This window comes from Leucopleurus acutus (assembly GCF_964270905.1).
Source record: "Leucopleurus acutus genome assembly, chromosome: 6".
Classification (NCBI taxonomy): Eukaryota; Metazoa; Chordata; class Mammalia; order Artiodactyla; family Delphinidae; genus Leucopleurus; species Leucopleurus acutus.
In genome coordinates, this window is record NC_139149.1 from 88,682,747 (window position 1) to 88,695,685 (window position 12,939).

Genomic DNA, 12,939 nt, shown 5'->3' on the forward strand with positions numbered 1-12,939 from the left:
ACATTCTGAACCTTCACAGCTTCTACTCCACCCCACCAAACGGCAGCTGCTGCTTTCGGAACAGAGGGGCGTTTCCATGATGGGGAGAGGCGAGCGCTTTCACGTGTCCTGCGTGGACAGGCCTGCTTTTGCTCTGACAGCCCCCGGGGCCTTCAGAACACAGCCATCAGCGAAAGCTTACCAAGCGGCCGTTTGGAGAGGTGGAAGCAGTCCCAGCTGACTGGCCCGCGAGCACTGGCCTCAGTCTCCACCCTGGCGTGGCAGCAGCCCCTTCCTGCTTGGACGTTAGTGCAGGTCCATCATTTCCACACCACCGTGCTTTTTGCATTTGCACAGTAGTGACAAGTTTGCCCCTGGAGCCGGGGCGAACCTCTGAGCTCTGTAACCTGAAGCTCAGGGTGAATGAAATGCAAGGACAGGGCCCGTCACACCTGCCACCTACTCCCCAAGCTGTCCCCTGCTTGCATTTCCGCATGGCACGTTTTTCAGACAAGTTTTGTACGTTCTGACTTTTGTTATGGAGGCTGGATGCCAGCAAAGGGGGATAGAAAAACGACTGGGAGCCTTGATCCCAGGAAAACACATAGAAGACTTTTTCGATGCTGTGATTGATTCCCTAGTGCCCAGCACACCTCGTTCCCAGCAGGCTCCCATTTTTCAGACAGATGGAGAGGTTATGATTCACTCCCACAATCAGACCCTCTGGGAGCCAGGGTTGGTGAGCACCTGTCCCAGAGGGAACTGTTCACCTGACCAAGTTCAGGGACGCTGCCGGCACACCAGGCCGAGGAATGGTGTACTCTGATTTCCCCTCAGTGGCTTACCCATCAGCCCTGAGAGGCACAGAGGCGTGGTCCCTGTAGCCATTTATGAGACGAGGCAAACTGAGGCATGTTCGATTGACCCAGGCCAGCTTAGAACAATTCAGCAAGTCTCTGGTCCTGCTGCAGTTCACCTTCCCATCTGAGCACCAGCCTAGTGGTGAATGGACACAAATTGTGGGCTACTCTTATCTGCTTTCTACCCTATATTGTTACAGAATGCTAGCATGGGGTCCTCTGAGCTGACTGCAGAGGGTGAGGATTTTATAGATGCACAGAGCAGAGAGAAAGAAACACTCAACAGTCCTGCTGAAAACAGCCTGCCCAAAAGCCTTAAACTTCACATTAGCACCGGTTGCTTCGAAAATCCTTCCTTGCATAAGCAAATACATTCCATCCAAGCCTGTCTGCAGGAGCAGAGGAGGTCTGTGGCCACAGGACCTGAGGAACGTGCTTGCTGGGGAGCCGGTCAGTGGAGGGAGTGGTGTTTGGCCAGAGGGTCGGGGAGAAGTGACGCAGGCCTTGCTGTGTGCCCTTGATTCTCTGAAAGTTCATCTACAGTGAGACTTATCAGACGCGGTGTCTGGAGCGGCCTCCTTCCTCACATTGCGAGGCGTTCTTGGCAGGCCGCTCCGCAGGAACAATGAGACCGGCGGGCCCTCTCCATCATCCCAGGGCTTCTGCGGAAAAACCACCAGCAATTATAAATAGATGTTGTTTGTAGTTTCCATTTTCTTGCCTTCAAGGTTTTTTGGAATAACTCCTTCAGTTTGTTTTGGGTTGTTCTCTTTGCATACTTCCTTTGCTGGGTGGTCAGATTTCCTCCCTTCTAAAGAGCCCTGGTGACCCTGGCTGTGAGGGGATCGCTAATAAGCTCAAAATATCAGAGATTCGGGATGGGAAGAAATAAAGGAAGAAAATGAAAGTGCCAACAGCTGCTATGGAAAAGGCACCACGCAAATACACAGACCGATGCGGTGTGTGAGTCCTTGGAGTTAGAGAGCAAATGATGGTAATAAGTTAGGTAAGACATAATAATGATATGGAGTCAGACAACACAACAAATGATGATAGCAGCAGCAGCAATAACAACTAACATTTATTTATTGAGCATTTACTATGTGCCTGGCCCTGTGCTGAGCTGTTGACGTGCATTAACTCACCAAATCTAGGGAGGTTGAGTGCCTAGCTCTTCAAGACCCAGCAAATGGGAGTGGAGGTGGTTTTGAACCCAGCCTGGCTGGCTGGTTCCATAGCCTGGGCTCGGAAACATGAGACTGAAGCGAATTCTCAAAAACTCAAGTGATGAAGCACTGTTGATGGGTTTGTACAGGAGGAGGATTTTTCGAAACCACCCTCTATAGCACTGAGGTTGGGGAACATTGAGACTGTCTGTAAATTTATTACTTTTCATTTCATCTTCACCTGTTCAGTTTCCAAAGCATCGTGTGTATGTAACTCTTCTCTCCCCCAAGTCTGCCATCCTATTTTGTAGAACCCAGGTAAGAATCAAAATGGCCAGTGCCTCGCAGGCACTCTCTAAGGCACCCAGTGCTGTGCTGGGCCTGTATATACCTTCACGAACCTTTCAACAATCCCACAAGGTGGGGCGTATTATTATTTCCATTTTATAGATGAAGAAACTGAGGCTCAGAGAAGATCAATGCCTTGCCAGAAATCATACCACTAGCATGTGCCAGGAACCAGCTGGGTCTGTCCACAAAACCCATGCACTGCATTTCCCAGAGTACGCACAGCCCTGTAGACAGATATGTTTCTGTGCAATTAAAAAAAATTTTTTTTGGTCCCAGACCCCTTCCCTAGGAAAATGTGCGTACACACAAACACACAAAATTTCTGCGTAGGATTGTAGGGGTTCCCCAACCTACTGAGACTCATCTGTGGACCCTACTGGAAATCCATGGGCTGAAAAATATCTGCTCTAGATGATACTATAAGAGCATATAAACACACAGGATACTGTTTTCTCACCCAATGGACCATATGTTCGCCTATGGGTATATATGTACTTATAAAAATACTTCAGTTACAAAAATTAATATGTTATCCCATCTGAACACTTACAAGCTGGATTTCTACTGGATGAGTCTTGAAACTGTGAATTCCAAATCTATTCACTGCATCTATGGGTGATTTGTGTATTAAATTTGGCAAGTCCTACAGGCTTTGTTTAAACAAAACAGCTAGATAAAACGAGTGAGATTGTGTTAAGTCTCTAACTGAGACGGAGAGGTGTCTTTGCACCTGGCACCTTCTGATGTTACAGTGTTCTGGCAATCTGGCATTCCCACTGCTCTCCAATCTTCATGCAACAACGAGGCCAGAGGACGGAGGCGAGGTCAGTGTGTCCTGGAGTGAAACCGCCTGGGCAAAGCCTGCCTCTGGCCTTTCCTTGTCGTGTGGCTTTGGGCAGGTCGCTTAATCTCCCTGAGCTTCAGCCTGTACATCTGCAAATGGATGGTAATCATATCAGGGCCTGGTGTGTATTAAATGAGGATTGAATGAAATACTGTCTACATGGAGTGAGGATCTAGCCCACTGTGAATGCTCAGTAAATGGGAGCTCTTCTCATTCATATACCAGCTTCTTATAAAAGTGGTACCAGTGAAAGGGAAAAATTCAAGGCTATAAAAATGGCTTCTTAAAAAACCCGACCTGACAGCTAGCTGATTTCTCCATAAAAGCTGGATGTCCCTACTAAGCTGGAGACCAGGCGACCTGGCTTTGGGCCTGAATGGACCAGAAACTTCGGCATCATGCAGACCTACCTCACAGCCTCTTAGGATCTCAGGCAGGTTCTTTGTTGAGAAAGTTGTGCATGACAGTGTTGTTTTTTCCTCCTGTTGTCCCTGCAGGTTTTAATGCAAGGATTAATAAGACAGTGTTTGCAGATGTCTTTGAGATTCCTGTAAGAAAGGCACTCCAGGAGGTGTTAAATTCGGTGGCCTGGATAATCTACTCATGAAATATGGAACTTTGAAAGTGTGAGAAAAATCTCAAATCACTTTGACAGCATTTTAATTATAGTTGATTTGTTTGCCGCTAATAGAGAAAACGCTGTCAGCATGATTTGAGATATTTCTTCCACTCAGAATGTTATATTTCATGTTTTCAAGTCACAAGGCAACATTTTGGTTTCCAGATACAACCAGAATAGCTGAGTGAGTGTGTTGGTGCCCAAATGCAGAGTGTGAAACGGACCGAACCCCTCAAAAGCAGAGTTCGTTCTTCTTAACATGTAACGTCAACCTCAGGTCCCTCAATCATTTATTCACTCAACAAAAAGTTAGTGAGCCCTCCTATGTGCTGGGCACCGTGCAAGTATTATAAATTCATCCGTGAAAAGGTGAGGTTCTTACCCTCGTGGTGCTTATTGTCTAGTGGAGGACACAGATTCTAAGCAAAGAAAGTATATTGACAAAACCTTACAGATTATGGTAACAGCCAGAAAGGCAATGAGAGGGTGGTGAGGTAGAAAATAAGGGCATGCCAGATGAAATGAGGTAACTAGGGCAGGCTTCTCAGAGGAGGTGACATTCGCACTCAGAAGAATGAGAAGTTACCAGACAGAGCAAAGGCTAACAAAGAGTATTGCAGGCAGAGGGAAGAGAAAGTGCAAAGCCCAGGGGCTGGAAAGAACTTGCTGTGTCCAGAACGTGATGGCTTAAACATTCATGATGCAACTAGCATGAGAGGAGGCATTGCCTGGCTGGCAAAGTTTATGGCTTCAGGACTTGTTTGCAGAGGTGATTAGATGCGTAGAGAAATCCCATAGAATGGGCACAGCGTTCTTCCTTGGAGCAGCTAAGTACTCTGCCTACGATATAGAAATCCCCTCACAAGCAGTTCTATGTGACGTCCATAAAGGTAAACTCTGGATGGGGCTAGACATTATCCAGCCCTGGGAGAAGGGGCCTCCACGTGGTAAATCTTCCAGCACAGCCTCGGTTGGCTGACCCAGCCTTTGGTGGCCTGCTGGGCAGCATCAAGTGTGGATAGAGTTATGGAAAGTAGAAAGCTTCTTTTCATGTCTGCCTAGTGATGAGAAGAAGAGATGAGACTGTTGCTTTTTCATATCTCTCCTGTGGACTCTTATAATTAATTCCACCATCAAGATTCCCACGCCCAAAATGTGGATTTGGGGAGAGAAATTAAGACTTTGAAGTCAAGAAAGAAAGTACAGAAAGCATTCATTAGACAAATGCTCAACATACAGGTGTCGGAATCTGTGAAGAGTAAAAAGGTACTTGGGGAACCATTTTAGAGAGAAAAAATGAACTGGAGTAGAGATGGCTACTTCAGCTTAGGAAAGTAAATAAATAAAATAAGAAAAGGTAGTGTTAAAGCTTTGAAAGGAATTTTTTCATCTGAGGGAGATTAGGAACAATGAAATGCAAACACAATAGTTAATATGTCTGTTAGCTGGTTTCTGTCTCCTTCCAGAAGATGAATAAGAGGAATGGCTTTTCAGGTTATCCTACATGACTATCGTTGGGGTGAGCTCTGAGTTTGCAGCCCAGATTCCTTTACCAAACAAATGCTGGTTATTAGATGCTAGATGCAAAGTCAGATCTATTCCAAGGCCACAAAGTTCCTAAGTCTCTGCTAGGTCTTCACAAATGAACCTGACAACACTGAAATTTCTAAGGAGATTTACTCCAGCTGTAGCAAATCCCCGATAAGAAAAAATTTCCCCAAATGAGTCAGTCACACAGGAGGTAAATGAGACATTCTGTGTGGAGTCAGCATGTCAGTTGGAATATGCCCTTCATACAAAAACCCCAGCCAGAAGACCTGGTGGTTAGCTGGGGCTCGTCTACAGGGCAGAACCCCGACACTGAAGGGAAGGGGGGGTGTTAGCTGCCTAACTGTGACTGGGTCGCTTTCCCCTCAAGCAAACCGGATAGGAAAATCCAGCTTTTCTAAGAAGTTGAAGTAAGGACTGATTATTTACTTCACAAAAGGACTCACCAGAGGGGTCCTTTAAATAACAAGCTCAGAGGGCTTCCCTGGTGGCGCAGTGGTTGAGAGTCCGCCTGCCAGTGCAGGGGACATGGGTTCGTGCCCCGGTCCGGGAGGATCCCACATGGCACAGAGCGGCTGGGCCCGTGAGCCATGGCCACTGAGCCTGCGCGTCTGGAGCCTGTGCTCTGCTAACGGGAGAGGCCACAACAGTGAGAGGCCCGCATACCGAAAAAAAAAAAAACAAAAAACAAGCTCAGAGAGAAACTGTATGATATGATTAATTTATATAAACCTTTTCCAAAAATGCCTCTCTTCACTATATGTGTAAGTAGTTATGTAAGGATGTATTTGCAGCTGGCCGCATTACCCAAAAGGATTTGGGTGGTATATCCGTTGAGTAAATTGAGGCAAGTTTATAGCTATGACATGTGCTGGGTAGCCTTGCTTCATCTCTGATTCTGTTAATCCCCTAGATTACTCCACAGGTGTTTAGGCAACCAGATAAAACCCTCTGCTTCTGATGAACAAGCCAGTGGGATGTCAGGGCCTTTTTTTGTCCTTCCTATAGAAATTGGCAACACAAACACTGGAGCTATCTGGTAGTCTGTAAAAACATTTTTTTTAAGTATTCACTGAGTGTGGGCCATGTCCCTGGTATTATTCTAGGTGCTCCAACAAGCTATGTCTTACTTAGTCCTTACGGTGATTCTGTGAGATGGGTGATGATTGTCATGATGACGATGGTATTTTTTATCTTTTGAGAGCTGGATTATTTTTCTCAGCTCTTCTACTTTGGAAAAAATTCTTTATGGAAGTATCGTTATTTTATATATTTTAAAGAAATGCAGGCTCGCTGTAAACAATTCAGATAATAGAAGAAAGTAAAAATTACAAATTATCCCACCATCCATATATATATATATTTCACCACTGTTAATATTTTAATCTATATTCTTTTTTTTTCAATTTCTTTCTTTCTTTTTGGCTGCGTTGGGTCTTCATTGCTGCACGCAGGCTTTCTCTAGTTGTGGCGAGCGGGGCCTGCTCTTCCTTGCGGTGTGTGGGCTTCTCATTGCGGTGGCTTCTCTTGTTGCGGAGCACGGGCTCTAGGCACACGGGCTCAGTAGTTGTGGCTCACGGGCTTAGTTGCTCCGCGGCACGTGGGATCTTCCTGGACCAGGGCTCAAACCCGTGTCCCCTGCATTGACAGGCGGATTCCTAACCACTGCGCCACCAGGGAAGTCCCTATTTTAGTCTATATGCTTTCAGACTTTTTCTGTATGTATATGCAAGGAAATATATATACCTATATGTATTTTAAAGCATACTTTTTAAAAAATCTACTTTTTTTCAACGTAACAATATATCGTGGACATTTTTCCTTAAAAGCAAAAAAAAAAAAAAAAAAAGCTAGACCTATAGCACTTTTACTATAGCAGTGGAGTATTCCATTTTATAAATATCCAAAATTCATCTACCCGCCACTGCTGTTGGACATTTAGACACAGTGCTGTTTATAAACAGAGCATCTTTTCACTTTTCACATGCTTTTTAAAATATATACACACAAAGATGCATATACATCTTTGCACAATTGTCTGATTATTTTCCTAGGAAAAAATCCTAGCAGTGGGATTGCTAGGATCAAAGGATGTGTACATATTAACTCTTTTCACATTTTTGCCAAAATGCCTTCCAAAATGTTTGAACAGATGTACATTCCCTCTTATACTGCATCTCTGCTCACTTGCTCTGTCTCTTAGAGAAAGGCGCTTCTGCACTACGGCTCAGCTGCTTCTCCTTTGAAATGGGTGTGAAAATACAAGAAATTCCCATGAACACTCATGAGGCACGTGCTGGGACACTTTATATAGATGATGTGGGTCACTTAAATTTCAGGAAAACCCTAGGGGAAAAATTCTAGTAGCCCTATTTTGCTCTTATTTTCCCCATTTCTGAGGCTCAGAAAGGTTGAGTGACTTGCCTGAGGGGACCCAGCTAATAAGTCTGAGCTGGGATCCAAACCCTGTTCTGTCTAATTCAGGGATGAGGGTGGGCTAGGGGGACACTGGCTCCTCCAGGCAAGCTGGGTAATGTCTGCTCCATGGATATAGGTGCTTCTCCACCGTTGTGCACCCTGGTGAAGAAGGCATCACCATTACTCAGCTGAGAGTGACTGTCCAACAGTTCTTACCTCATTGTGGAAATACAAAGGAGGGGTTTCCCAGAAGGTTTGGGGGAATTTCCTTTGAGAACAAGCTAAGTGTCTTTTCACTGTTGTTTTGAAAGTGAGGAAGCACATTTTCAAGGTCAGCACCATCTCCCACACTGAAATCACAAGACCTAAACAGATTCCCCCACCCACCCCCGCCTTTCCCAATCTGTGTCCATCTCTTCAGAGCTCCTGGGGGAAAACCCTGCCACCTCCTCTTCTCTGGACTCTAACCAGCTTCTGCGATTCTTTGGACTGTAGGATTCCAGCCCTCTGGGGTTTAAGAATGAACTAACCCTGGTCTGCTCCATATACTCCCTTCGAAGGCCTATTTATTGGGAAGTGGCTGAGCCATCTGAAACATGGCTCCCAGGGGCGGTGGTGAGGCCTCAGGCCACTCCAGCTCAAACAAGCCACTTCTGCAGACCGCCGGCTCCCACAGACCCTGTGTGTGTGGCACATCCCAGGGAGGGTAGCCTTCCCGGTCCCTCTCTTTACCCCAAAAGAAGAGATTTCCGACATGTTGTTTTAACAGGATGATGCAAAATAAATAAACAGGGAGAGAGAGGTAGATGGATGGTTTTCAGTAAATAATGGTACAGTGGCCAGCAATTTGAGGGAGCTGGTGGGGAAGAAATGTTCCACGTCAGCAGTTGTGACAGGAGTATTCCCTGGGAGCCCAGACAAGGAGCACAGACGCGGGACAGTGAGGATTGCCAGACCACACACCGAAGCTGAAAGTGTGCATCTGTACTGATGAAATGGCCCAGTAGGTGTGCCGTCCCGTGGACCTAGCCAAGGGTGTCTTTGAGGTGTCTTCCCCAACCCGGGCCAGTTTGGTTCTGTTTGAAATGAACTCAGGCCTCAGGGTGGGGAAGGTAGCCCGCTCTGCCTCTTGCTGAGACTAATAGTTATATGCTCAGAGATGCTGGGTCCCCAGGGACTCACCCCCTGCTTTTGGAAAAAGGTTTTTCAAAAATTTTATTTATTTATTTATTTTTGGCTGCATTTGGGTCTTCGTTGCTGCGCACGGGCTTTCTCTACTTGCCGGGAGCGGGGGCTAGTCTTCGTTGCGGTGCGCAGGCTTCTCATTGCGGTGGCTTCTCTTGTTGCGGAGCACGGGCTCTAGGTGCACGGGCTTCAGTAGTTGTGGCACATGGGCTCAGTAGTTGTGGCTCACAGGCCCTAGAGCTCAGGCTCAGTAGTTGTGGCTCACGGGCTTAGTTGCTCCACAGCATGTGGGATCTTCCCGGACCAGGGCTGGAACCTGTGTCCTCTGCACTGGCAGGCGGATTCATAACCACTGTGCCACCAGGGAAGCCCCTGGAGAAAGGTTTTTATCGCCTTATCTAATGTGGTGCTGACTCCTTTTAAAAACATGTTGTTAACTAGATAGACACTGCTGTTGTGAACTTCGCAGAGTCATCTCAGGGAGGCAGGTGGCCCACGGTTGGGGAGTCTTTGTCACTAAACGTTAAAGAGAAGAGCAAATGACCCAGGAGAGAACTGAACTTGGGGAAGAGGCAGGAAAATAAACAAATCTCTCTGAAACAGCCCCCATGTGCCTGACTCGGTGCCTAGCACCTTCCTTACGTTTTTTCATTCCATCTCCATCCCAATCCCCTGAAGTGGATATTTTTATCCTCATCTTACAGATGAAGAAATTGACGCTCAAAGGGGTTAAGTAACATGCAGAGACACAGAGCTAAGAAGAAAAGACTAAGATTCAGAGAGATCATAATGGAAATAAAAATGGTGCTACGGCACAAAGAAAGAAATATTTGAGACATTTGATAGAATGACGCTACTGCTCTTATGTAAGCAAGAGACAAGGCCTTAAAGTCTAGCCATCCACTGAGGTGCTCGTTCTGTGTGGCTTTCAGAAAGCAATGCAACTTCCTATATCTATGTTTGCCAGTCTCTACAAGCAAACGTAAGTGCCATTTGATGAATACGAAACACCTGAATGTCTAGAAGTGGATGGAGGTACCTGAGCTGGAGGGAGAAAATAGTCCTTTTCATCTCCTAAAACTGGTCTTTTCTCATATGTGCCCCTTTGTGCCATCCGTACCTAGGTATGACTTCATTGAGATTCGGGACGGGGACAGCGAATCCGCAGACCTCCTGGGAAAACACTGTGGGAACATCGCCCCACCCACCATTATCTCTTCGGGCTCGGTCCTCTACATCAAGTTCACCTCCGACTACGCCCGGCAGGGGGCAGGCTTCTCCCTCCGCTATGAGATCTTCAAGACAGGTCAGTGTGGTCATGGTGGAGAGAAGATGGGACTCCGCCCTCTGTGTCTGGCTACGGGGCGCTGTGTGCGGGAACTACGTAATAGTTATGTGCTCATAGATGGAGCCCAGTGGGTTGACACAGGTGGTAAGGGTTCTAATTTTATCCAGCCTAAGTAAATTGATGGAGGGAAGAGAGGTTCAAGGTGAACCTGGAGACAGCCTGAGATGAAAAGCCAGTTTAAGTTACCAGCCAGTTTAAGAGGGCGAGCTGCCAGGTTAGTGCTTGGGTGCAGCATGTTGGGCAGATAAACATTGTTTGTGGCAACGAAAGAATAGGAGAACCTGTTACATAGAAAAACGCTTTTGGAAAGAATTTGATTTTTGTGTGTCTTTTTAAAAAAAGCACACTAATCTTCATGGTAAAAACAAAACTTGGTTAAACGTCCTCCTAATTACTTCATGATTTAACACAGCCTTTCTTTGGAATTACATGGGACGGAAGGACATCATCTTTTCAGTGTTAGGAGTCTAAAATCTTACTGTGACCCACCACCACCACGACCACCAACAAAGCCACACAGTTGCTTTTACACCCAAATATGGCCCCCAGGAATTCCCGTTGCTGTTGCACTGCATCACGTCTACCCATTGAACCCACACTTCCTAAATGCCGATGAAGCCAACACCCTGATAAAGATAGCAGACGGAGAGGAGAAGCACATTGCCTTTCTTTTAAGTTGACCACTTGCTTTCCATTAGGTCCCCCTTAGATTACTTTAGATCCTGAGAATATGGGCCAGTGCTTAATATCCATAACTGGGTAGAGACAACTTTGATTCCCAAGTTGCTGGTTCAGCATCTCCATGGAAGCACTCCAAGCAGCGTGCCCTTCCCTCCCATGTGTGAGCTCATTATCTTGAGGCTAAGTGAAGTTTATCCTCCAGTTCTCCCTTCACCCCTGCCCATCCCCCCACCTCAGGGGCTCCCACCCCATCTACGACTGTGTTTCCCTCGCCAGCAGCCCAAGTTTTACAACTCATGGACAGAGTCTGCTGAAAGGGGAGGCTGTCAGCCTTGTCATCGAGGGGCCCAAGTCCGGCGCCTGTTGAGTTCAGTGTGAGGGGAACTATTCATATATATTTTCTTTTTCGCCAAACAATTCTTGAAAGGAAGTGGTAGCTGCTGAAAGCACTTTTTATATCCACTCTGTCTAAATATTTGCCAGATTTGTCTGCCTGAGAACAAGATCGTAGAATCCAGTGAAAGGTTGGAGCCAGAGTGGGAGCCGGGAGCGTCCCAGGGCACGAGTCCCAGGAAAGACCGTCTGCCCCGGGTCGTCATGCAGCTGACTACATGAGGTCACAGGGACTGACAGTCTGTGTGTCCAGTGGCTCGGGCTGGTGTGAGGCACCCAAATCGCCTCATCCACATTCCCCTGAGTCCTGTGTGAGATTCAGATCAGTCAGTGCCACTGGCACTGATGGACCCCTCATTATGCCATCCTCTGCTGGGGACTAGTGGGGAGAGAGAAGAGAGAAGGAAGGAAACGGGGTGTTTGCCCTCTTCTGATTGGGGAGACAGTGTGTAAACCCACAGCACAGAACAGATGCACAGTCTATGTTATTGGATGAATGTGTAAATTGATAGGTAACTTGCAAGGTAAACTATTGTTACAATATGAGGCAGAGTGAATAACTGTGAAGGTATGATTAACATGCTGTGGATGTGAAAATGAGGGAGCTGCTGAGTGGCTTGCCGGTAGGTTACCTGGGAAGTCTATTAGGTAGCTAGGTCCCCAGTGCTAAAGCTGCCATTCGGCTCCACTGTGCTGACCACGAAAGGAAAACAGCTCCAAGCAAGGGCATCCAGGGAGCTAGCCACCGGAAGTCAGAACAAGGGTGCGGAGGACCATTCCAGCTCATCTCTGTTTCATGTTTCCCAACTTAGTATTCCACAAAGGATGGTGCCACATCCTCCAGAAATCGACACAAAAACGTGAATGTTAGCTCTATCCATCACGCAAATGTGAAGAGTCGATCTTAAAAGCCAAAACACACAGAGGGTATCATAACTCAGCATTGCTCTTTTGAGGACAGGCTGACGTAGGATTTTGAATGAGGCAGCAAGCCTAGAAACAAAGGAGCCAGCCAAGGAAGGTGGCTTGGGCATGGAGAAGTGGGGCAGTCTACTTTAAGGCCTGGGATTGCCTACAGAAGGAAGAAAAAGATTACTGCAGCAGCGGGAGGTAACAGACCGCCGACAACAGCCATTCTTCTGGGGAATGTAAGAAAGAGGTGAGAGCCCAGTGGCCTCGGCGCTGTTCACACATGCCATCATGCCCATTGGAAAGAACAGCTCTCAGCCTGAAAGTCAACCCTCGTAAAGCACGTATATGTGCAGGGGGCGGGGTGTGCCAAGTTCAAAACTGAGAAGTTTAGGAAGATGAGTATTCTTCCGGGTGCCACGTCCCACACCCAGATCTCCACTGTTGGAGCCCTGAGAGAAAACACGCCAAGTTATGTCATCCACAGAACATGAAAGAAACGCATGAAAATCCTGAAGAAATCTAAATAGCACACAGTTGTGTTTGCTAGTCAGGTTCATAAAGAGAGAGAAGGGGGAACTGTAAACAGATACACAACTGTACAGAGGACTCTGGACAGCACATAGCCCAGGCGGGGC

The 12,939-nt window shown here is 46.8% G+C and overlaps 1 protein-coding gene across 3 annotated transcripts in view; it reads left to right on the plus strand.

Annotated features, from left to right (window-relative positions):
* Window positions 1–12,939, plus strand: part of NRP2 (neuropilin 2) — a gene marked incomplete at its 3' end in the record, with an annotated part of 112,210 nt that overhangs the window by 24,376 nt on the left and 74,895 nt on the right. For all 3 annotated transcript variants that reach the window (XM_082840807.1, XM_082840808.1, XM_082840806.1), the window contains exon 3: window positions 10,095–10,276. In XM_082840807.1, the coding sequence (XP_082696933.1) occupies window positions 10,095–10,276 (182 nt within the window). The remainder of the gene's footprint in view (window positions 1–10,094; window positions 10,277–12,939) is intronic.